Source organism: Heterodontus francisci, chromosome 20, assembly GCF_036365525.1.
Source record: "Heterodontus francisci isolate sHetFra1 chromosome 20, sHetFra1.hap1, whole genome shotgun sequence".
NCBI lineage: Eukaryota > Metazoa > Chordata > Chondrichthyes > Heterodontiformes > Heterodontidae > Heterodontus > Heterodontus francisci.
Genome location: NC_090390.1, coordinates 36,366,441 through 36,392,265, shown reverse-complemented (window position 1 = coordinate 36,392,265; position 25,825 = coordinate 36,366,441). Strand labels below are relative to the sequence as shown.

Genomic DNA, 25,825 nt, shown 5'->3' with positions numbered 1-25,825 from the left:
AGAAGACAAAGACAATAGATTTTATTATGAAACTCTTCAGAAAACAGACATATGAACAAAACACAAATTTTGACTGGAGATTAAAAGGTGGAACTCTCGATTAGTGGTGACATCTTAATTTGCATGATTCAAAAGACCAGCAAAAACAAATGGTCAGAAGCTAGTCTGCTGGACTGCTAAGGAAACTGACTGTTCAGTTGCGTGCCAGGAAATAATTGTGCAGAGCAAGATGTGTACTGAAATTTTGGAAGTACAGAGAAACTCTTGCAATTAAAGGAAATCGTTGTAACAGCACAAAGAGAGCCCCAGGCACTGGAAATTAAATTGAGTATTTTATGTTGTTGAAACAGTAAATTAGTTGAGTTTGATGCCTTATGTCTTACTCCTTGCATGTCCCTGCAAGTTATTTTGTTTGTATGAGCCTAATTTAGGGTGTCATCTGTGGCTTAGTGGATAGCATTGTCGCTTCTGCATCAGAAGGTCTGTGGGTTTAAGCCCCACTCCAGAGACTTGAGTGCAAAAATCCAGGTTGGTGCTTTTGTGCAGTACTGAGGAAGTGCTACATTGTCAGAGGCATGGTCTTTCAGAAGAGACTCTAAAACAAGACCCTATCTGCCCTCTCTGATGGACTTAAAAGATCCCATGGCACTATTTGAAGAAAGGCAGGGGAATTCTTCTGTCTTCTGCCCAACAATTACCCCTTAACCAACACTTAAAACTGATGATCTGGTCATTATCATATTGCTGTTTGTGCGAGCTTGGTATATACAAATGGGCTGCTATGTTACACATCAAAAGTACTTCATTGAGTGTTAAGCACTTTGGAATGTCCTAGGTTCATGAAAAGTGCCATATAAATGAAAGTCTCTGACATTCTTTCAAAAACTACATACATTTTGAGAGATCCCTTTCCTATCAGTGTTGTATTTGTAGTTGTTTATTTTCTGTGAGACCACAAGCACCATCGCTTCCTTCCATTTTGGTAATTTTGTTCCAAACTCCATTGATGGTTTCATAAACTGGTTAAATCCCTTCCATGGGGCAGTTACTGAAAAGTAGGCAACTCATGATGTTGAGAACCAAGCAACCCACTCAAGTCTTAGAGTCAGAGGTTGTATACTTAATGCTTCTCAATTACACTCCATCATTTACTTTCTGTAAACCACTGCTCACTTTTGTTTATCTTCTATATATGATCAATGTCAGTTTATATTTTAGAATGCCTGTAAGCAATAAGATAAAACTCCATGCACTGCCCAGTTTAGCACATAGTGCAGACCTACTAGATTTTCCTTGTTTGTAATCCCAGCCATTAAAATATTGTGTTTAATTCTTTTAAAAGCACCAAGTTTAGAAAAACTATAATTAATGTTTCAACATTGGTTAACTTGAAACCTGTCTGGCTCTAATAAATATACAATGTTGACTCAAGAATTAGGCACAGGGTTACTTTTGCCTTTTAGGAATTTTTTTTTTTAATGGTTTTAAAAATAATTATGGCCCTTGTGGAAGCACTAAATTGGAATTGTAGGCACCTTTTTCCAAGAATTGATTTGCGCTGATGAGTTCTAATGAAGATAAATGTGGGTAATTGGATCATTGGCCAGATGGGATTAGTGTAAGAACATAAGAAATAGAAATGGGAGTAGGCCATATGGCCCCTCGAGCCTGCTTCGCCATTTAATAAGATCATGGCTGATCCTAACTTCAATTCCACTTTCCTGCCCAATCCCCATATCCTTTGATTCCCTCAGAGTCCAAAAATCTCTCCTCACCACAATTCAAAATGGCCACGTCCCTTTTATCCTGAGACTATGACCCCTAGTACTGGATTGCCCAACCAGGGGGTTCAGGGTAAACATGTTCCCACAAATAAAAATGGTGCAACAGCCAAATCTAGATCCCCTGTATGACAAAGTGCATAAGGCAAAAAAGGGAAGCTCACGTCAAACACCACAGGAAGCCTAGAAGAATACTGAAAGTGGAGGGGTGAAATTAAAAGGGAAATTAGAAAAGCAATGAGAAGCCATGAGAAAATACTGGCAAGTGAAATCAAGGAAAATCCAAAGATGTTTTTTAAGTACATAAAGAGAAAGAGGGTAACTGAGGAAAGAGTAGGGTCTATGACGGATCAAAAAAGGTAACCTATGTGTGGATGCGGAAGATGTGGTTAAGGGTCTTAATGAATGCTTTGTGGCTGTCTTCACAAAAGAGGGAGCTGATGATGACATTGTAGTTAAGGAGGAAGAATGTGAAATATTGGATGGGATAGCCTTGTAACAGAGGAAATATTAAAGGGTTTTATGTCTTTAAAAGTAGATAAATCACAAGGCCCGGATGAAATATATCCCAGATTGTTAAAAGAAGCCTCCAATTGTGGAGGCTCTGACCATCATATTTCAATCCTCTCTGGCTACAGTAGTGGTGCCAGAGGATTGGAGGACTGCCAACATTGTACCATTGTTTTAAAAGGGAAGGGACAATATGAGTAATTTTAGGCCGGTTAGCTTAACTTCCATTATCAGCAAATTATTGGAATCAATTCTGAGGGACAGTATTAATCTACATTTAGAAAGGCATAGATTAATCAAAGAAAGTCAGCACTGAGTTGTTAAGGGAAGGTCATGTTTGACTAACTTGATTGAAATTTTTTGAGGAGGTGACAAGTAGGGTTGTTGAGGGCAGTGAGGTGGATATGCTCCACGTGGATTTTAGCAAAGCTTTTGTCAAGGCCCCACATGGCAGGCTGGTCAAAAAAGTTAAAGCCCTTAGGATCCAAGGGAGAGTGGCAAATTAGATCCAAAATTGGCTTAGTGGCAGGAAGCAAAGGGTAATAGTTGACTGGTGTTTTTACAACTGGAAGGCTGTTACCAGTGGGGTTCCACAGGGCTCAGTACTAGGTGCCTTGCTTTTTGTAGTTTATAATAATGATTTAGACTTGAATGTAAGGGGCATGATTAAGAAGTTTGCAGATGATACAAAAATAGGCCATGTGGTTGGCAGCAAGGAGGAAAGCTTTAGACTGCAGGAAGATATTGATGGTCTGGTCAGTTGGGCAGAGAAGTGGAATTCGATCCGGAGAAATGTGAGATAATGCATTTTGGGAGGTGCAACAAAGTAAGGGGATGCACAATAAATGGGAGCATACTGAGTAGTGTGGAGGAACAGAGGGACCTTGGGGTGCATGTCCACAGATCCTTAAAGGTAGCAGGACAGATCGATAAGGTGGTTAAGAAGGCATATGCCATGCTTTCTTTCATTAGCTGAGGCATAGTATATAAGAGCAGGGTGGTTATGCTAGAACTGTATACAACACTAGTTGGACCACAGCTTGAGTACAGTGTACAGTTCTAGTGACCACATTACAAGAAATGTGGTTGCTCTGGAGAGAGTGCAGAGGAGATTTACGAGGATGTTGCCTGGACTGGAAAATTTTAGCTATGAGGAAAGATTGTGTAGGCTGGGGTTGTTTTCCTTGGAATAGAGGAGGCTGAGGGATGACTTAATAAATGTATAAAATTACAAGGGGTCTAGATAAAGTAAATAGGGACAACCAATGTACCTTATCCAAGGGATCAAAAACCAGGGGGAATAGTTTTAAAGTAATTGGTAGAAGGATTAGAGGGAAGATGAGGAAACATTTTTTTCACTCAGAGGGTGGTAGGGACCGGGAACTCACTGCCTGAAAGGGTGGTAGAGGCAGAAACTTTCATCACATTTAAAAAGTACTTGGAAGTCTGCTTGAAGAGCTGTGATCTGCAGGGCTATGGACCTAGTGCAGGAAAGTGGGATTAGGCTGGGTAGCTCTTCGTTGACTGGCACAGATACGATGGGCCGAATGGCTTCCTTCTGTCCTTCTGTGTCGTGAATTTTCTATGAATTCTATTTCTATGATTTCATCTTCTTGTGCTCCAACCCCCTTGCAATAAAGACCAAGATAACATTTGTCTTTCTAATTGCTTGCTGTATCTGTATGTTAAATATCAGTATTTTTTTGTACAAGGACATCCAAATCCCTCTGAACACCAATATTTAACTGTTTTTCACCATTTAAAATATATTCGACTTTTCTGTTCTTCCTACCAAAGTGAATAACCTCACATTTTACCACATTATACTCCATCTGCCACTTTCTTGCCCACACATTTAACCTATCCATATCCCTTTTCAGACTCTTTGGGCTGGATTTTCAGGTCCCACCAGGGACAGGAATGGAGGTGGTTGGGGCCTGAAAACCAGAACTGGCTGGCATGCTGGTTTCCTGATACCGGCCATTTTAGCGGAGGCAGATTCATGGCTGGCAGGGCCACCCACCCTCATGCAGCGATTAGTCAATTAGGCTCATTAAGAGCCTTGTTAAGAGCAATTAAAGGAGGCAGACTAGAATTTTCCAGTCGCAGGTTCCCGCACTGGCATGGGCCAGTTTAGGTTCAAAGAGGTGGATACCTGGTGGCGGGCTGGGAGCCAGCACTCCAGGCATGTCTAGAGGCCCACCCTGCCTGCCTGAGTGTGAGAGCAGCCACATGCTTCCCTGTAAAGGCCCGCACCTCTTACCCATGGCTGCAAGAACAATTTTTTGATTAAAGTTTTAAAAACATTGGTGAGAGGGCACTTCCATGTTGAAGTGCCCTCTCTTATTTACCAGCCATCACAACCTTCTGCTCCTCTCAAGACGGAAGGCCTAAGCTTTGAGAGCCTGCCTGCCATCCTGAGTTGAACAGGGAACATGTCTCCATGCCAATTGAGCAGACACCTCCATGAAAATCCCCATGAGTAACTGTTTCCCCCCAAAAAGGGAAAACCCAGCCCTTTGTGTCCTCCTCACAGCTTATTATTGTCAGCAGACATTACACTTGGTCCCTCATCTAAGTCATTAACATAGATTGTAAATAGTGGAGGCCTCAGCACTGATACTTGTGGCACTTAGCTAGTAACAGTCTGCCAAACTGAAAATGACTTGTTCATTCCTACTCTCTGTTTCATATCCTTGAAACAAACCTTTATGCATGCTACTATATTAGTCCCAGCCCCATGAGCCCTTAGCTTGTGCAACAACCTTTCGTGTGACACCTTATCAAATGCCTTTTGAAAATCCAAGTATGCTACATCCACTGATTCCCCCTTATCAATCCTTCTAGTTACATCCTCAAAAAATTCTAATAGACTTGTCAAACTTAATTTCCCTTTTGTAAATAAAAGAAAAATACTGCGGATGCTGGAAATCTGAAATAAAAACAAGAAATGCTGGAACCACTCAGCAGGTCTGGCAGCATCTGTGGAAAGAGAAGCAGAGTTAACGTTTTGGGTCAGTGACCCTTCTTCGGCATTTCTTGTTTTTATTTATTCCCTTTTGTAAAACCATGTTGACACTGCTTAATCGTATTATAATTTTTGAAGTGCCCTGTTATCGTTTCCTTAATAATGGTGTTACGACCAGGTGAGAAAGGGGTCTAGGGGTTTCCTCTCAGCCTTTGCCTGGTTTAACCATAACAGGGTTTAATTTTTAAAAACACCTTGTTTGTAGCCCCCACTTAGTGAATCCTTGTTCACTGCTCTCCAATTGTAAAGCAAAGAAATCAACCAGACAGGTTTTCTTAGATTTAAACAAGAAAGGTGGAAGTTTATTAACCTTAAATTCGAATTTGGTTAACGACTACAAATAAGCAACACAACCACACTAGCATGCATACACGATAAACACATACGCAGATAGAGACAGAAAAGAAGAAAGAATAAAGGGGTAAAATTTGAGGTGATAGCTGGGATTTATTTACAGTCCTTTGAGTTCGATGTAAAGTCTTTGATTGCTGGTAAGTCTTGCCTTTTTCTTGGGGCCCAGTGCACGCCTTAAAACTTGTTTCGATGTAGGAGTTTTTTCTCTCTGGAGGTTTAAGTGACTTTAGTGGATCTGGCGATTCGTAACAGAGAGAGAGGGAGCGAGCTAGCCAGGAGAGAGGCACTCTTCTTCCAAGTTCAGTTGCAGTCTGACCCAAACTGTGCTGTGAGCAGTTCAAACAAAACCTGGCCCAGCAAGTTTGTCATGTGACTAGCTGTTTTAACAAACTCCTGCATTTGTGGATTCTCCATCTTAGCAGACACCCTGGAATGCTAGCTTTCTTACACATTCAATGTCTGGTGATCAAAGTCCATTTGGGTTAATTGGATCAGGGAGCCGTTCTATTGTCTCCAGGCACTGTCTCTTAGTATGCAAATGTTTACCAGCCACTGCTGATCTCTTTAAACAAGTCATTTCTTCATTTCAGCATCCGTTTAAAATTAATGCTCATATGATGAAATTAATATGCTTCATTCTTGGCAGGTGGGGTCTTCATGACAGTGGATTCCAGCATTTTCTTGATGGCTGATGGCAGGCTAACAGGCCTGTACATAAGAACATAAGAAATAGGAGCAGGAGTAGGCCATTTAGCCCTTTGAGCTTGCTGCTCCATTCAATAAGATCATGGCTGATCTGATTGTGGCCTCATCTCCACTTTCCTACTCGACCCCCAAAACCCTTGACTCCCTTGTACATCAAAAATCTGATTAAATCAGCCTTGAATATATTCAATGACCTGGCCTCCACTGCTCTCTGAGATGGAGAATTCCAAAGATTAATGATCCTCTAAGGGAAGAAATTTTTCCTCATCTCCATCTTAAATAGGAGACTGCTTATTCTGAAACTGTCCCCTAGTTCTAGATTTCCCCATGAGGGGAAACATCCTCTCAGTATCAACCCTGTCAAGCCCCCTTAGAATCTTATATGTTTCATTCTTCTAAACTCCAATGACTATAGGCCCAACCTGCTCAATCTTTCCTTATAAGACAACACCTTCATCCTAGGAATCCACCTGGTAAACCTTCTCTGAACTGCTTACAATGCAAGTGTATCCCTCCTTAAATAAGGAGACCAAAACTGTACGCAGTACTCTAGGTGCCGTCTCACCAAAGCAAGACGTCCTTACTTTTATACTCCATCCCCTTCCTATTACTTACAACAGTAGCTACACTGTAGGACAGAGTATAAATCAAGAAATGCTGGGGGCTTGTAAGAAAGGTACTGCGATAATTGTGGGCGATTTTAAGATGAAGGGACAGAGTGTATTGTAGCCAAATTTGCTAACCGTGCAAAAGTAGTTGGGAAACTAAGCTGTGAGGAGGACATAAAGAGTCTGCAAAGGGATATGAATAGGTTAAGTGAGTAGGCAAACATTTGACAGATGGAGTATAATGTGGGAAATTATGAGGTTGTCCACTTTGGAGGGAACAATAGAAAAGTGGAAAATTATTTAAATGGAGAGAGACTACAGAATGCTGTGGTACAAAGGGTGTCCTTGGGCATGAATCACAAAAGGTTAGCAAGCAGGTACAGTAAGTAATTAGGAAGGCAAATTACTAGGTCTAAAATAGCCTGTTCCCTGGTTGATTCCACAATGTATTGTTCTAAGAAACTGTCCCGAATACATTTTATGAACTCGTCCTCAAGGCTACTTTTGCCAATTTGATTTGTCCAATCTATATGAAGATTAAAATCGCCCACAATTATTGTTACAATCCCGCATTATTTTTTGCTTTATACTCTGTCCTACAGTGTAACTACTGTTAGCGGGCCTATAAACTACTCCCACCAGTGACTTCTTTCCCTTGCTATTTCTTATCTCCACCCAAACTGATTCTGCATCTTGATCTTCCAAGCCAAAATCATTTCTCACTATTTTACTGATCTTATCCTTTACTAACAGAGCTTTTTCACCTCCTTTTTCCTTTCTTCCTATCCTTTCGAAATGTCAAATACCCTTGAATATTCGGTTCCCAGCCTTGCAACTTTGTCTCTGTAATGGCTATCATATCATATCCATTCATTTCTATTTGCACCATTAATTCATCTTTCTTGTTACAAATGCTGTATTAAGATAAAGAGCCTTTAATTCCATCTTTTAGGCATTTTTCCTCATTCTGACCCTAGTTCCCTTTTTCTCTCTCCCCCCTTTCTTGAATAGTGGTATTACATTTGCTACTTTCTAATCCACTGGAATTGTTCCAGAATCTGGGGATTTTTGGAAAATCACAATCAATGCATCCACTATCTCTGCAGCTACCTCTTTCAAAACTCTAGGATGTAGGCTGTCAACTCCAGGGGATTTGTCAGCTTTCAGTTCCATTAATTTCTCCAGTACATTTTCTTTACTAATACTGATTACATTAAGTTCCTCACTCTTTAGTCCCTTGATTCCCCTTTATTTCCAGCAGCCTTTGAGATGATGGAACTAAGCCTCTCCAGTGATGCAGTTAGCAATTCACTGGCCAGTGTGGAGTTGAACCATACAGGTTGATCTCCTCATTTGTCTGCCTAAGTAGTGATAGAATGATACAGCACAGGAAAAGGCCATTGTGCCTGTGCTGTTTTCTTGAAAAAGCTATCCAATTTGTCCCACTCCCCTGCTCGTTCCCCCATAGCCATGCAAATTTCTTCCCTTCAAGTACTTATCAAATTCCCTTTTGAAAGTTACTATTGAATCTGCTTCCACCACCCTTTCAAGCAATGCATTCCAGATCATAACAACTCTCTACATAAAACAATGTTTCCTCATGTCACCTCTGGTTCTTTTTTCAATTATCTTAAAAGTCAATATGCACAGAGCATTAATGATAATGTTGTGGTGATGTTTGTTGAGGGATAAGTATTATCCAGAATACTGGTTGAACTCACCTGATCATCTTCAAAATAACTTCATGGGATCTTTTATGCCCATCACAGGGTGCTGACAGACTTGGTTTAGTTTCTCATCTGAAAGGTATCTCATCACTGACAGGGCAGCACTCCCTCAGCACTGCACTGAAGTGTCAGCCTGGATTTTATGTGCTCAGGTCCCTGGAGTGGGGCTCGAACACACAAATTTCTGACTCAGAGGCAACACAGCCACAGTGAGCTCCTCTTAATTGGGGAGAGAAATGACTCATCTAGGGCTCCTGCTCTCAGTGACGATCCAGTGGCTTCACGTGTCAAATGTGTGGCTCAGTGATTATGCTCCATTGAGTAAATAGCACTTTAACACTCAATGCTCACAAAAAATGATCATATACATGAAATAGTAGACAGCGTTGAGGAATCCTATGCCAACATTAGTAAGCATCCTGAGGATATATGGGAAGTAAGATGATGGGACAAAAAAAGTAAAAACTGGAACAGTTGCATAAGTCACTCCTGTGACAGTAGGATGTTACAGTGCACAAACTGCCAATACCTGGGAGTTCTCTTCCTCCTTCTCATACACCTACACATAAAATACTACATCAAAGTTAAAATGCATCTGACATTCAATTCATGTGAGGTTGTTCAAACTAATTTTGCAAACCCAATTGGATATATCAACAGATGTTTCATTAGCTAAGAGCTGCAGAACTTGTGGTCTCAGGTTGCAGGTGAATCTTACTATTCTGGTCAGTTCTTCCAGATGCATCTTAGAGGTTTTCAATTCTGAAGCCATTTCACAAAATATTTTTTCGAAACAAACAGAAGTGGGTCTTTTCTCTAATACAAAAGCAGAATACCACAGCTGCTGGAAATCTGAAATAAAAACAAAAAATGCTGGAAATACTCAACAGGTCTGGCAGCATCTGTGGGGAGAGAAACAGAGTTAATGTTTCAGGTCGATGACCTTCCATCAGAATTCTGCTGAACTGAGTTCTGAAGAAAGGTCATCGACCTGAAATATTGACTCTGCACAGATGCTGCCTGACCTGCTGAGTATTTCCAGCATTTTCTGTTTTTATGTCAGATTTCTAGCATCCACAGTGCTTTGCTTTTGTATTAGCTGCTATGAAGATTCCTTATCTAGCTTCCTTCCACTTTCTTGTTTATTATTTCTGATTTTCTCTTTCATCTTTCATATAGTAACGTGGAGTGACATTGGTTTGGATAACATGCCAGTACAAAGAACTGACCAACTAAAAGGAAAAGGGAATCTGGGACAGCCATCCTAATGCTTACATGAACTGATGTGTTCATTTCTGTTGTCTAGAAAGGCACTATTTTGATGTTTACCCTCTCCTCAACCCCAAGGTGAAAGGTCCCACTTTAAGTGGCTCAACGAAGGATCATACTTTAAAAAAAATCATGTTCAGGGGGATTGTGTTCAGATTGGAAATGCCTATAATTGGCTTCAACCTCCAGCACTGACCTTGATGTTTCTTGGCTTTAAGTCTATGGTGAAAAAGAATGAAATGAGGAAAAAAGGAACTAGAACAAAACAAGAACACTCTGAGGCTCTTGCAAAATTCACTTCAACACTGTTGCACTTACTGCTTGGGTTTTAAATTGAGCCCCCAAGCAGAATTACACAAGCAAGAGATTTTTTTTCCTGTGAGAATTTAATAACTTGCTCACATTTCGTTCTGAACAGCTTCTGCCTCTTCCACGTACTGCCTTTGCATTTGTAATTTCCCATTACAGTGATTTTTTTAAAAGGGTGCAGCTATGATTTATGCATAGAACCGTGAGGCAGCGCTTCCACGAATTTTTGTTATTCAATGACAAAAAAGGAATTTTCCATTAAAAATATAACTATTTGTACAGAACGACTGTGGTGTAATTTCATCCAGATTTAATCCCTTGCAACCTTTACACTTCAGGTTTCCACCCAACTTGTGCTCAATGCTATAGTCAAATTCCATAGACAAGCCCTTGTGAGTGGGATAATGTGTTACTAGGGTAAGCAAGTTAACGATATATGACTGGGTTATACACCATAATACAGACTGCTGTTTAACATGATGCCAGCATGGGGAGGCAAGGTTGGTATCTTTACAGAGTAATGACACTGGTCTGATACCTGAGCTAGCTTGTAATTTCTCACAGGGTTGCAGGTAATGAAATGATATTGATTTCATTATTCTTCATGCCCCATTGCTTGTCCAATTAATAAGTCTGAAGCCTCTAACAGCATAAACACTGCAGAACTTGGGTTTCTTTTTTAAAAACGTTTTAAGGGTTTCTTCTGTTTTTACCTTTTTTAAAATATGGTGATTATCACGAGACACTGCAGCTTTAACACACAGTAATGTTTGTATCCTTAAAGGATTACAATCTTCATGAACAATGGTTTGGCATATTCTTTTTTAGGCAGAGGAATTGAATGGTGACAGCACAGGAGAGTGAGCCAGCGGCTTCCAAATGCATTCTACACCATTGAATTGTTTGCTAATAAATGTTTTTTAATTTGAAAGTGTTTAAAGTGTTTGAAAAGAATACTTTTGCAACAAAACCTTGTTTATAACCTCAACATGATTTTCCTCTGACAAGTAGTTATAGAACTGATGCAGCAAGATTGTTATGTGAAAGGGCTGTTATTTTGTTTGAAAAGATTTTTCTGCAGTAAATCTCAATGATTATACAACTTCTCTTATCTTGATGCATATTTGTTGATTAAATTTCTGGCTAGAAGAAAAGGATTGCCACCTGGAAATGCTTTACTTCAGTGTATTAATCAAAATGTTTCCTTTTATTTTCGATACATTATACTGGTGGCAACCTTTTGACCTTTAGTCATTTCCCAAATGTACAGATCACTTAGTTGCCATGCAACAAACAAAATGGCAAACCTCCAAGTTTTGCTCATGGCTTAAATTCTCTTTAAATGATTCAACGGGATTTCATTAAGCTTGGAAAACTGAAAGTTGGTCTTGTTTAGGAAGTAAGTTCAAATTTACATGGTAATAATAGCTTGTATTTCTAAACTATTAACCAATATTGTAAAATGAAATTGGTAGTGTCACGCTCATGAGAAGTATAGCAATGAAAATACAGAAATAAACTGAAAAGTTATAGAACTTAGAACAATTTTAAAAGATTGGGACATTGGCTGTCAACAAAATGGAGGATAAGTCATGACTCATACCACCTCCTACATTGTAGTCAACACCCATTGTATACTTAGACTGAAAACCAATCAACCCCATCTACATGGAAATAAGACAAATAAGACACGTGGATGTGAGCTATACTCAAACAAATTAAGACAAAGGCCTTGCCCAGATTTTTCAGCACCAACTAACCTTCACTACAGTGGGGTGTGAACATCCCTCCTCAAAATAGATCCATCAAAAGGCCATTGCGCAGCCCAGCAAGAACTGAAACCGAAAATCACATGGGCAAAACTAACACTTATGAGTTCACCTTAAAAAGTAATCGTTTTGAGGAACAAAAGGAGGTCTTGCCAGTACAGAACTTCAGACATCAAGATCAATCTGGTCTCTCCTAGTAAACATCTAAAGCCATCTTGAATTCCAGCAAGGCTGAGAGAGTGATCAGTTCCCGCCAACACAGTTGAACCCTGATGAGACAAGTTGGAAGCCAGCTACAGCAGAGACAAGAGAGTGCCTTTGTTAAAAACTACTCTTCTACTCAGCACCGTCTTCAACCCGAAGTGGACTGCCAGAAAGCTGCAACAGCCCAGCAATTATCAGACAACCAGTAACCAGGCTGTAAAATTCACCTTCCGAGAGGATTCCACAGGTCTTCCCTGAAACAACAGACTTTTACACCATGAACTCTGACCCTTTTTTCCCCTCTCAGTCTTCTCTTGAGAGGGCATGTGAGAGTGAATGTGTGCGTGAGTGGTGTTGCAAACATTTCAGAAAATGAATATTGTTTAATAAATAGTTAATTTTTGTTTTAAACCTACAAGCAAACCTGACACTGTCTATTTATTTGGCAAGTAAAACACAGGGGTTGAAGCACAAGTAACACAAAAACACTGGTCAGTTGGGAGGTGAACAGTGGAAATCAGCTACACCATCACCCACCTGACCATAGCAGTAGGATTGGATGACTTCAGCTTGCTAAAATGCCCCAAAATAACTGTAATGAAATGTTGTTTTATGCATTGCGCACCTCTGATTAACTTGTAGAAAGTTGCCTTAGATGATGCTAAGAAGAAAATGGGACTCAATGTTACACATAAACAGCTTTATATAATATTCTGCTGAAGGTAGTTGCCTATCATGCCGAACCATGAAGCAGTGGGAAGTGCCACCTCATATCTGATTTTCTACACAATCACTTCCAAACCTGACCTGGGTACTTTGGGCCAAGTGCTTTCTGAAATAAATTTTTCCACCTTCCTACAGTCACTGGTTTTAGCATGCTATGTGATTGTTGGAGGATATCAGAGGCAAGCCTGATTCTAGTTTCATCTGACATCAGGAAGTTATTGGATTTAGATCAAGAGTAGAAATCCTGATTGTTTTCTTCCCGTTCCTAACTGAGAACCGAGGTTTGGTCAGACGAATTATGGTGCCACAAGTGTTGCCCCAGCTGAGATCAGCTAAGTTAGCACGGACTGGAATCAAACCTGAGACCTCTAGACATCCTCATTACAGCACTCCTAATAGATAGTGGAAGCAGGCTTGAAGACCAGTACTGTCACCGACTCCGCCAGCCCTGTGGAGCAGGTTGACATCGGGCATCCTTGCAGCTGAAGGCACAGCTTTGCATATGACTTACTGTTGATCCGGACCCTGTGAAGATAATCCACAAAAGACATTACAAGAGCAAAATGCTGCAGATGCTGGAAATCTGAAATATGCTGGAAATACTCAGCAGGTCAGGCAGCATCTGTAAAAGAGAGAAACAGTTAACCTTTCAGGTTGAGTTCTGACAAAAGGTCATCGATCTGAAACATTGGCCGGAATTTTATGCCATCCCAAAGAGCGGGATGGTGGCTGGGGTGGGGTGGCGGGGGGGGGCGGGGGGTAGTGTAAACTGGAGCGGGAGGCTCCGGGAGCCTTTCCTGACCCGCTCCTGCCTCCACCTCCGCCGCCACTTTACACAGGGCGGCGACGGCGGAGAAAAACGGCCCACCCGCCCCAGGCCAGTCAAGGACCTTAAGCGCCACTTAAGGCCCTTTGCTTGCCTCCACGTAGATTTTACATGTGGCAAGCGGGCATCCTAGACCTGAGAGAAGCTGCCTGACCAAAGCAGGCAGTTCTGAACGTCCCGGGGTGGGGGGAGGGGGGCCCTCATGATCGGGCACCCTGTGCTCAATGGAGGGCCGCCCCCACTACTCCAATCACCCCCAACATGCTCCCCCACCCCCCCCCCCCCGTCCCCCAAACCGACCACCCTTGCCTCGCCAGGGCCCGACTGATTACCCCAACAAGGCAACCAAAACTTGCCTCCCGACCAAGCGCCTCGGCATCTTCTAACCGGCCTGTAGTCACAGCAGTGGCCACCACTCCCGGTGGCGCGGCTTGGACTAAGAGCTGCCGGCAGTTCCATTAGGCGGGACTTCCTCCCTCAAGTGGGTGGAAGTCCTGCCTCAGAACAATTGAAACCCGGGGACCCGCAAATTACTTTTCAGTCGGTGGCCAGCTCCCGTCCGCCTATGGTTAAATCCTAGCCATTAACTCTGTTTCTCTCTCCACAGATGCTGCCTGACCTGCTAAGCATATCCAGCATTTTCTGTTTTAACCTCTAATGACATTACAAGGTAGCTGTGACTGACCTGCAAATACAGTTCTGGCATCTTGGCTAATGAGGCCAATTCAGTAATGCTAGCTGATGATCATTCTTTAATGCCTTCTTTCAGACAGTACCATATATGGCATTTATATGCTGTGATTGGAATGCTTCAGAAGAGCCATCCAGCATTATGGTTAATCAGGCCTTCATGTCGTGGACCTGTGTTATCAGGCCTGCTGTCGCGAGATCCTGTTATACACGCACTGATCATCAGCCTAGTGTGGTCTGGTCACCTTTGTTGGAACTGAGTGTCATGTTCAAAAGAGGCAAAGACCCAGCACTTCCTGCCTTCTCAACATCCCACTGCATTCTTTTCTGGTCCGTTATCGACCTCTGAACTGCAACACGTGGGACATTAGAGATAGAAAAATCTCATCCAACAAATTTCCTTTTTATTGAAGAAACTTAATTGTTTTTATCACCATATAACAAAATACTAAAAGAAAAAAAACCAGACTAATCCAGCAGAGTTCACAATGTTTATATTATGCAGAATGTTTACCCAGATGTATTAGAGAAAGGAGATAAGTTGTGTGCAAACATTGCAAATCTGCAGCACCAGTGCCTTTGTGCAGCTGTGAGAAATAAGTTAAAGCCTCTCGATATACCAGTGAATTAATACACCACTGAGCTCTTTTTTATTTTTAAAAATAAACACTGTGTTCAGATTTTCTGCTCATCCGAGCTACCAGCATCAAACGATTCATGCCTATTTGTTTTCTTAATCTTGCACTTTTAGGCAAACAGAATGATTCAAGCTGCTTTTGAATACATTGTTTTAGCAACAGGGTATTGCCAGGGACGTTAAGTTCAGAGAATGAATCTGAGAGAGTGGACTTTGCCAAGCCAAGACATTCTTTTGCATCCTCAACAACAGTGGCATGTTCCTATAGCACTCATCATTTTTTCTTATTCATTCATGAGATGTGGGCATCGCTGGCTATGCCAGCATTTATTGCCCAAACCTAATTGCCCTTGAGAAGGTGGTGATGAGCCACCTTCTTGAACCGCTGCAGTCCACGTGGGGTTGGTACACCCACATTGCTGTTAGGAGGGGAGTTCCAGGATATTGACCCAGCAACAGTGAAGGAATGACGATATAGTTCCAAGTCAGGATGGTGTGTGGCTTGGAGGGGAACTTGCAGGTGGTGGTGTTCCTATGCAACCGCTGCCCTTGTCCTTCCAGGTGGTAGAGGTCATGGGTTAGGAAGGTGCTGTCTAAAGAGCCTTGGTGCATTGCTGCAGTGCATCTTGTAGATGGTACACACTGCTGCCACTGTGCGTTGGTGTTGGAGGGAGTGACAGGGTTGTAGACAGGGTGCCAATCAAGTGGGCTGCTTTGACCTGGATGGTGTCGAGCTTCTTGAGTGTTGTTGGAGCTGCACCCATCCAGGCAAGTGGAGAGTATTCCATCACACTCCTGACTTATGCCTTGTAGATGGTGGACAGGCTTTGGGGAGTCAGGAGGTGAGTTACTTGCCACAGAATTCCTAACCTCTGACCTGCTCGTGTAGCCACAGTATTTATATGGCTACTCCAGTTCCGTTTCTGTGCACTGTACAGCAGGAGAAACAGGAGGTAAAAAGGGAGAGGGCTGGTGGGGAGTCCAGAGGCAGAATCAAACAGAGGGTTTTCAGGAAGTTTTAACAAAGCAGGATGGGAGGTGGTCAGGCAGAGAGAACTGGACAGGGGTTTCCCGACAGCATTAGTGTGGTACTAGAATCTGCCAATACCAGTTGCAGATTGGAGGGAGCAAAGAGACAAAAACTCCAATGTTAAAGGAGTGATGGGTCAAAGCAGGGATTTAAGGCAGGAAGGATTCATTAATGGATGGTGGGATGAGGACATGGAGGGGTTTGAAAACAAGAACCAGAATTTAGAAGACAATATGGTGGGACAGCCAGTGGAATGCAGAGTGGACTGGGGAATATGAATGTGAGATCTTGTCTTGGTAAGGATGTGAGTTGCAAGTTCTTTAAATGAATCATAGAATCTTACAGCAAAGAAGGAGGCCATTTGGCCCATCATACCTGTGCCAGCTCTTTGAAAGATTTGTCCAATTTAGTTCCACATCCCAGCTTTTTCTCAATAGCCTTGCAAGTTAGTCCCCTTCATGTACATGTCCAATTACCATTTAAAAGTTCCTATGGAATCTTATTCCACCACCCTTTCAGGTAGTGCATTTCAGATCTTAACAACGCTCTGTGTGAAGAAATCTCTCCTCTAGATCTTGTGCCAATTTCTGAACCTGCTCTATCAAAACTTCTCATAATTTTGAATAGCTCTATTAAGTCTCCTCTTAACCTTCCCTTGTCTGTGGAGAACAATCCCAGCTTCTCCAATCTGTCCAAATAACTAAATTCCCTCATCCCTAATATCATCTTGGTAAACCTCCACAGTACCCTCTCCAGGGCCTTGACATCCTTCCTAAAGTGTGGTGGTCAGAATTGTACAAAATGTTCCAGCTAAGATCCAACAAGTGAGTTGTAAAGGTTTAGCATGAAATTTTGTTTTTGCATTCAATGCCCCTATTTACAAAGCCACATGTCCCATACACTTTCTTAACTGCCTTATTAGCTTATCCACTCCACAAGCCTCCACATTCAACGGATCATCCTCTGCCATTTCCACAACTTCCAGTGTGATGCCACCATCAAACACATCTTTTCTTCCCTTCCCCTTTCAGCATTTTGAAGAGACCATTCCCTCTGCGACACCCTGGTCAACTCCTCTATCACAGTCCAATACCCACTCCCCTTCTCATGGCACCTTCCCATGCATGCACACAGGATGCTTCTCTTTGCACTGTCCGGAGCTACAAACTAAAGCCTGGCTCGGGTATAAAATTAAAACTCGACCCGGGGCCAACCCAACCACAGCCAAACCGAACCTGACCCGAGCCCTTGAATTTTTTTATGCGCCTGACCCGACCCGACACAAATCTCCTTAATCCCTTCCGGCAGCAGGCTATTCCTGATCCTGCGACTTCCCGGAAGCAGTGTCCAGCCTGACCCGACCCAAGCCCGAATGCTGGACTCGGAATTTCAACCCGAACCCGACACATGTAGTCGGGTCTAGTCGGGTTCAGGTCGGGTAGTTGGGCTTTACTCCGAACACTCCTTCCAGGTGAAAGAGTGATTTATTTGTATTTCTTTCAATTTAGTATATTATATTTGCTGCTCACAACGTGGTCTCACCTACATAGTGGAGACTAAACACAGATTAGGTGACTGCTTTGTGGAACACCTCCATTCAGTCGGCAAGTGGGACCCGAGGTTCTGGTCACCTGCCATTTTAATTCTGTGCCCACTCGCTTCTGGCCTTTCCGTCCTCGGCCTTCTACAGTGTTCCAATGAAGCTTAACATAAGCATGAGCACCTCATCTTTCGATTAGACACGTACATTACAGTCTTCTGGACTCAACACTGCATTCAACAATTTCATATAACGTCTGGTCCATTTTTCAGATGGCAGCTGTTGGTAATGTTTCTGCGATTCCCATTTACACCTCCTCGAGACCCATCTTTGTTTCTTTACTTGTCCCATTACCATTTCCTTTTGCCTTGCACCATCATCCTTTTTGGTTATTTAATCTCTCCTGCCTACAACCCTATCACAGAGCTTTTTTGTTCTTCCTTCCCCTCCGCCCTTTCCCTGCCTCTATACTTGCTTAAAACCTGTTACATCTGTAACTTTTTCTGATGAAAGGCCAACAACCTGAAACATTAACTCTGCTTTTCTCTCCACAGATGCTGCCTGACCTGCTAAATATTTCCAGCATTTTCTGTTTTTATTTCAGATTTCCAGCTTCTGCAGTAATTTGCTTTTGTGACATCTCTGATTTAAATTGTCAATGTAATGTCGTCAATGCTAAAATCGGAGCAAGCTTTCCACTTTAGGCTTTTACCATTGGGAACTGATTTGAGACAATCAAGTATGTGAGACCCTCTTAGCAAACAGACAGAGAAGATGGTACATCCATCATTCTTGGCTGCACTTGAACCTAGAGGTGAAGAGCAGTATCCTAAGTCTATTGCATTTCTCAGGTCCCTGTCTCTGGTTAAGTATAAATTTAAATTCAATATATGTATGTAATTGGCAGTGTGTTGGTGGTATGATCTCAGTGTTAATGATTTTATTGACCTCAACTCAATTAAGGTAGTTTGCTAATTTAATACAATCTAATTGCTGTGTACATTAAGGAAATGTTGCTAGGATTTTCAGAACTGGCTTTTGGTTTTATGGTGGGTGAGTCATTATTGGTCTCGTTTTGGAATGCTGTTAACTCAGTGTGAGATTAAGATGATGGCAGGTTTTGTGGGAGTTAATGGCATTTTCTTCCCCAACATGAGCGCAGCTCTAAATGGGAATGTACAGAATGTAATTATTAGTTAACAGCTGTCAACAATACATCAGACACGCGGTACTGAGCTCTTGCCTATGTGAGATTGTTTGAGGCTTTTAATACATGGAGCATTTATTGCTTTTTGAAGATGGTTAAAGACAGTGTGCAGTTCATGTGAAACCTTTTTTTTGTTTAATTTTAGAGGTGTATTTTTTCACTGATCAAGATGTGAGTTGTGGATATTGGAAAATGGATCAGCTTTCCAGTTTTGGGACAATTATCAGTTTTGGGTGTAGCAGAATCACAGAATTGTTACAGTGCAGAAGGAGGCCATTCGGCCCATCGTGTCCGCACTGCTTCTCTGAAAGAGCAATTCCCTCAGTCCCATTCCGCTGCCTTCTCCCCATAACCCTGAACATTCTTCCTTTTCATATAACTGTCTAATTCCCTTTTGAATGCTTCAATTGAACCTGCCTCCACCACGTTCTCAGGCAGCGCATTCCAGACCTTAACCACTCGCTGCATGAAAATGTTTTTCCTCATGTCACTTTTGCTTCTCTTACCAAATATTTTAAATCTGTGCCCTCTCGTTCTCGATCCTTTCACGAGTGGGAACAGTTTCTCTCTATCTACTCTGTCCAGACCCCTCATGATTCTGAATACCTCTATTAAATCACCTTTTAACCTTCTATTCTCCAAGAAAAACAGTCCTAACTTCTCCAATCTATCTTCATAACTGAAATTCCTCATCCCTGGAACCATTCTCGTGAATCTTTTCTGTACTCTTTCCAATGCCCTCATGTCTTTCTTCAAGTGTGGTGCCCAGAATTGGACGCAATACTCCAGCTGAGGCTGAACTAGTGCCTTATACAAGTTCAACATAACTTCCTTGCTCTTGTACTCTATGCCCCTATTAATAAAGTCCAGGATACTGTATGCTTTATTAACTGCTCTCTCAATCTGCCCTGCCACCTTTAATGACTTATGCACATATACACCTAGGTTCCTCTGCTCCTGCACCCCCTTTAGAATTGTGCCCTTTATTCCATATTGTCTCTCCATGTTCTTCCTACCAAAATGAATCACCTCACATTTCTCTGCATTGAACTTCATCTGCCACCTGTCTGCCCATTCCACCAACTTGTCAATGTCCTTTTGAAGTTCTACACCACCCTTCTCACAGTTCACAATGCTTCCAAGTTTCGTATCATCTGCAAACTTTGAAATTGTGCCTGTACACCAAGGTCTAGGTCATTAAGATATATCAGGAAAAGCAAGGGTTCCAACACTGATCCCTGGGGAACTCCACTACAAACCTTCCTCCAGCCCGAAAAACATCCATTAACCACTACTCTTTGTTTCCTGTCACTCAGCCAGTTTCGTATCCATGTTGCTACCGTCCCTTTTATTCCATGAGCTACAAGTCTGTTGTGTGGCACTGTATCAAATGCCTTTTGAAAGTCCATGTACACCACATCAACAGCATTGCCATCATCAACCCTCTCTGATACCTCCTCAAAAAACTCCGGCAAGTTAGTTAAACATGATTTTCCCTTAAGAAATCCATGCTGGCTTTCCTTAATTAACTCACATTTGTCCATGTGACTATTGATTTTGTCCCAAATTATTTTTTCTATAAGTTTTCCCACCACCGAAGTTAAACTGACTGACCTGTAGTTGCTGGGTTTATAGGTTGGATGCAGAGTGAATCTCATTTTGCTCAATCCTAATACTAGCCCTTACTCCTAACAGGCACTCCCTTCACCAGTTTCCTTGAAGGGCCTATGAGATGGGTAGTTTGCGAGTTGAGACTTCCTAAATGCATTCCACTTGAGATCTGTACATCTGGAACTTAGGGTGCTTATATTCCATCAGTCTGAGCTGAATTCAAACAATTCCCAGAAGCGAAAGGACAGTATTCTACCCTGTTCTGCCTCCCCTCTTTACACAGTGTGCTAACCCACTTTACCACCTAGCCACTACTATTGGAATATTCCAATGATGAGTAACACAGAAGAAAGAGGGATGTACGACATATAGGCCATGTGTGATGATGTGATTTCATAACTGTTCAAACTAGTCCATTCTTCCTGTGATCTTGTGGAATTTAAAGTGCATTGTGGTACAACATTTAGAAAGGATACCAAACAATTGTGTTCTTAATTTCCCAACAGCACAATTTGGATGTGCCTAAAACTGTTTATCACCTCCATTTAGGATTGGGTCAAACCTGCCATGACCATGTTAATTTTCACAGGAGTGCTTTCAAATTTAAAAAAGAGAGAAATAGATAACTTTAGTAATAAAACAAAGATTCGTTCAGAACCTGCCACTTATTGTTACATTGGTGGCTAATTTATAGATTCAGGTCACGTGCACACTTGCTGTAGCAAGAGCTGTGCCCTATCTTAGTAATCCCTTTCCTTATCTGTTAGCCAGACTTCTAACTCAAATAGTTACAAATCACTTTGTTTAGACCAAATGTATTATTTGGCACTTTTAAACAAAATATATTTTGTATAAACAAATTACTAAGATTTTTTTGCTTTTAATCTTTGGATATAATACAAAAATGTTACCACACAGAGCTGAACAGAGAAATAAAAAGACAAGGGATTGGATTGTTCAATCTTGACCCAATTAGTTAGGAATGTCATTGAAAAATCCCAAGAGTCTGGGTCACTCTGCACTGGAGAGGGAGAGTAACCCTTCAACACTTTGTGGGAACTGATTAGTGGAGATCTATTTCAAAGATTTCTACTGTAGCGACTCCCCTGTACTCCACTGTTAGGCTCTGTGAATTTTGCATCTAAGGTTCCAAGACTCTAAAACCTGAGTTAGAGAAGCTCTGAGGGAATCACAGCAAAGAGAGTGTTAAATAGTTGAAAGGCTAGTATGTTATTGCTGACATGTAATTGTCAAGGAACGTAATAGAAAAATATAGATTACACTTTGCTTGAGGATCTATAACCTGGATCTCAGTTGGGTACTTTAAATCAAGGCTCTTTATACCTTTAGATTTTTTTAATCTGTAGGTAATGGCGTCTGTTTTACAGCATCTTCAGTTTTATTTAACAATCAATTTTTCCATTAACATTCTGCAATGACCTGTTGATACAATTTTTTGCAGGTTCATAGTGTACTGAGAGGAGCAGGGGCAGCAGAATCACTCGATTACCTACTGCATCCTTCGAGAAAGATTTTGGCTTCGGCAGTCATCTACAGAAGCTGTGGAGGTGGGACTTGCATTAAACTATGTGTCCATGACGTTGTGCCTGAGCTCCGTGCCACCCTACACAGGACTGCTGTTTCTGACCATGTGGCTGGCGCTCTGCTAGAAGCAACTACAGTCACCGGGGCAAGGAGTGCGCTTCCGAGTCCTTTAGGGGCACCCACTGGAAGAGCAATGCTTAAAGGTAAGTGTATCAGAACGAGTGCTGTTTCTTCAATGCTGAGCATCGTGAGGGGACATGAGTCTGTCATGTTGGGTCTAACTCAGCTCAGGCAATGTTTTCACGATTTACCTCATTAAATTTTGTTGTGCGTTCTAAAATAATTTTGAATATTTGCATTTTAACTCAGCATGAATTTAAATTAATTCTTATTGCTCATACATTGAGATTTAAAAGCATAATCCTGGCATATACCCTGTTGTTGGAATAATTCATTTGCATATTGAACATCTGTCTTCTGAAGAATGAAGTGACTCCCTCATGTTTTTATTTCTTATTTGCTATTTAGTTTTTCCTGTCTGCTCTCAGTGGGGTGCCACAGAAAGCATTCGACTTGTAGATTTATCAAAGTTGCTGACAGTGTTTCTGGTGTTAATTAGGAATTCTGCTAAAAGTGCAGCACTAAACAGAACTAAGGAGCCTTTAATTCTATTAATGAAATGACAGATGGAATCTATCCTGATCCATTGCTGATTTGTTTAAGAAATTTGTATCAGCGGGTGTAAGTGGTGACATTTTCATCTTCTGAAAATGTTGAGATCGAAACATTAGAGGCGTCAAAAGAATTTCAACTGCGAAGGGGTTAAGGATTGGTTGTTTGCTATGCATTGTAATTCATGAAGTTGATCAATGGAATAGTGAAGTATTTAGGGCTGCATGCTGCCCAAGAATGAATAGATGAGGCTGACATTAGTATTTGCAAGGGGAAACACATTGAAATATGGAAAAGGGTGGCTTGCCATCTACTACAAACCCCATTTCTTATAGGTGGTTTAGTCTGAACTGTTTGCTGTTTCCCAGCAGAAGCTATTCATGTGACTTTTGTGGTTTTATGCATAAAATGCTCGCGAAAACAGTTAATTAATTAGCAGGTGCTTATAAGTCTTTAAGCACAGTTTTTCCTATCTAGGCCACATTGTGTGATACAGCAAGGCACTACAAGCAGGATTTAGCTTCTTGGGATTTAATAAAATTGTTGGCAGTGAACTTGTTGAATAAATCCACAAGCCATACTTGGATATGCAAGGATGGAGCTTGTCATTCCTTCCCCTTAATGAAGCTTCATTTGATGAGGTAAAACCAAAATTATTTCAGCCACCTGACTTGAGATAAACACTCCCAATGTCTTTAAATCAACCCTTTTTCATTCTATCTTTCCATTTTGTCTTCAATTGTTGTTGTCAAACCTGTCCTGCAAACAGTCATGGACGTGCCAGAAATGATCAATAGAGTGTGCATTCTAGCAAAGTCTGATGTGTGTGGGTTGGTATTGTTCCATGAGATGTTAAGATATGGGTAAGGCATCTGCCCACATGTTGTCTGGCATGGAGGTGGTTTAATGAGAGTAGGGCTGCAAATCGGCCACTGAAGGCCTTCGCCCGCCTCCAATGGTATTTTACTCATGGCAAGCGGGCATCCGGTAGACGTGAAAGGACGCCCAGTGATACCTGGTGGCCTTCTAGCGCACCGGAGGGGGCCTGCCCGATTGAGGGCCGCCCCCGCTTCCTCAACCACCCCAGGACGCGAGATGCCCCCTTTCCCCCCAAACGACCACCTTTGTCTTGGCGGGCCGCAACCGATCTGCCCAGCGAGGCAAACTAAACTTACCTGATGATTGGCCGGCAGCTCAATGAGGTGGGACTTCCTCCCTCAAGCAGGTGGAAGTCCCACCTCGGAACAATTAAAACCTGAAGACCCGTAAAATGTGGGTCGGCTCACCAGGCTGTGCAGACGCGGGTTTGCCACCGACTTTTACATTGGTGGCCAGCTCCCGACTGCCTGTCGTAAAATCCGTCCCGCTTTATTTTGTTATCTTGCCAAATTCTGGACAAAATAGAAGTTGACGATTCTTGAGACTGCTGCTGACACGTAGCTGTCAGAGAAAGAGGCAACACTGGCAAAATAATGTCACCATTGGAATTTCTGCCAGTTGTCTCCAATGCTATTTATACCTGCATGGAAGTGTATTAGTGTGCCTTATTCATGAGGGTAATGGGAATGTCACTTTTTTAAAGGCTGGTTTCTGTTTGGCAGTTGAGCACTGTCCCAAAAATGACAACGTTGAAATGGTAACATTTCCAAAAACAATTTCTCTGGCCCATTTCTGCTATGTGTTATGGCCAGGTGAGGAGGGGGGTCACAGGCTCCCCTCTTGCCCCTTCCTCTTAGTTGACCGCAACAGAGTTTATTCCTTTTAAACAGTGGTTGCGCTCACCACATCTGTGAGTGTTTTACCTTTTTACCTTTACTGTGATTGTGAAAGGGCTGATCATCCAACTCAGTAACATGTTCCCGCTTTCCCCCCATATCCTTTGATCCCTTTCAGCCCAAGAGCTATATCGAACTCCTTCTTGAAAACTTACAATGTTTTGGCCTCAACTTCTTTCTGTGGTAGCGAATTCCACAGGCTCACCACTCTCTGGGTGAAGAAATTTCTCCTCAGCTCAGACCTGAAATATTTATCCCGTATCCTTAGACTATGACCCCTGGTTCTGGACTCCCCCACCATTGGGAACATCCTTCCTGCATCTACCCTGCCAAGTCCTGTTAGAATTTTATAGGTTTCTATGAGATCCCCCCTCACTCTTCTGAACTCCAGCGAATATAATCCTAACCAACTCAATCTCTCCTCATACGTCTGTCCCGCCATCCCAGGAATCAGTCTGGTAAACCTTCGCTGCACTCCCTCTATAGCAAGAACATCCTTCCTCAGATAAGGAGACCAAAACTGCACACAATATTCCAGGTGTGGCCTCACCAAGGTCCTGTATAATTGCAGCAAGACATCCCTACTCCTGTACTCGAATCCTCTCGCTATGAAGGCCAACATACCATTTGCCTTTTTTACCGCCTGTTGGACCTGCATGCTTACCTTCAGCGACTGGTGTACGAAAACACCCAGTTTTTGTTGCACAGTCCCCTCTCTCAGTTTATAGCCGTTCAGATAATAATCTGCCTTCCTGTTTTTGCTACCAAAGTGGATAACCTCACATTTATCCACATTATACTGCATCTGCCGTGTATTTGCCCACTCACTCAACTTGTCCAAATCACCCTGAAGCCTCTCTGCATCCTCCTCACAACTCACCCTCCCACCCAGTTTTGTGTCATCTGCAAATTTGGAGATATTACATTTAGTTCCCTCATCTAAATCATTAATATATATTGTGAATAGCTGGGGTCCTCGCACCGATCCCTGTGGTACCCCACTAATCACTGCCTGCCATTCGGAAAAAGACCCACTTATTCCTACTCTTTGTTTCCTGTCTGCCAACCAATTTTCTATCCATCGCAATACACTGCCCCCAATCCCATGCCCTTTAATTTTACATGCTAATCTCTTATGTGGTACATTGTCGAAAGCCTTCTAAACCAATCGGACAGGTTTTCTTGAGTTTAAACAAGAAAGAGGTAAGTTTAGTATACTTTTTTTAATTCATTCATGGGATGTGGGCATTGCTGGCTAGGCCAACTTTTATTGCCCATCCCCAGTTGCCCTTGAGAAGGTGG

At 42.1% G+C, this 25,825-nt stretch overlaps 1 protein-coding gene across 3 annotated transcripts in view; it reads left to right on the top strand.

Moving 5' to 3' along the window:
• The window catches only part of LOC137380572 (1-phosphatidylinositol 4,5-bisphosphate phosphodiesterase epsilon-1-like), a 462,747-nt gene that overhangs the window by 242,533 nt on the left and 194,389 nt on the right, over positions 1-25,825 (top strand). For all 3 annotated transcript variants that reach the window (XM_068052603.1, XM_068052604.1, XM_068052605.1), the window contains exon 3: positions 21,994-22,279. In XM_068052603.1, the coding sequence (XP_067908704.1) occupies positions 21,994-22,279 (286 nt within the window). The remainder of the gene's footprint in view (positions 1-21,993; positions 22,280-25,825) is intronic.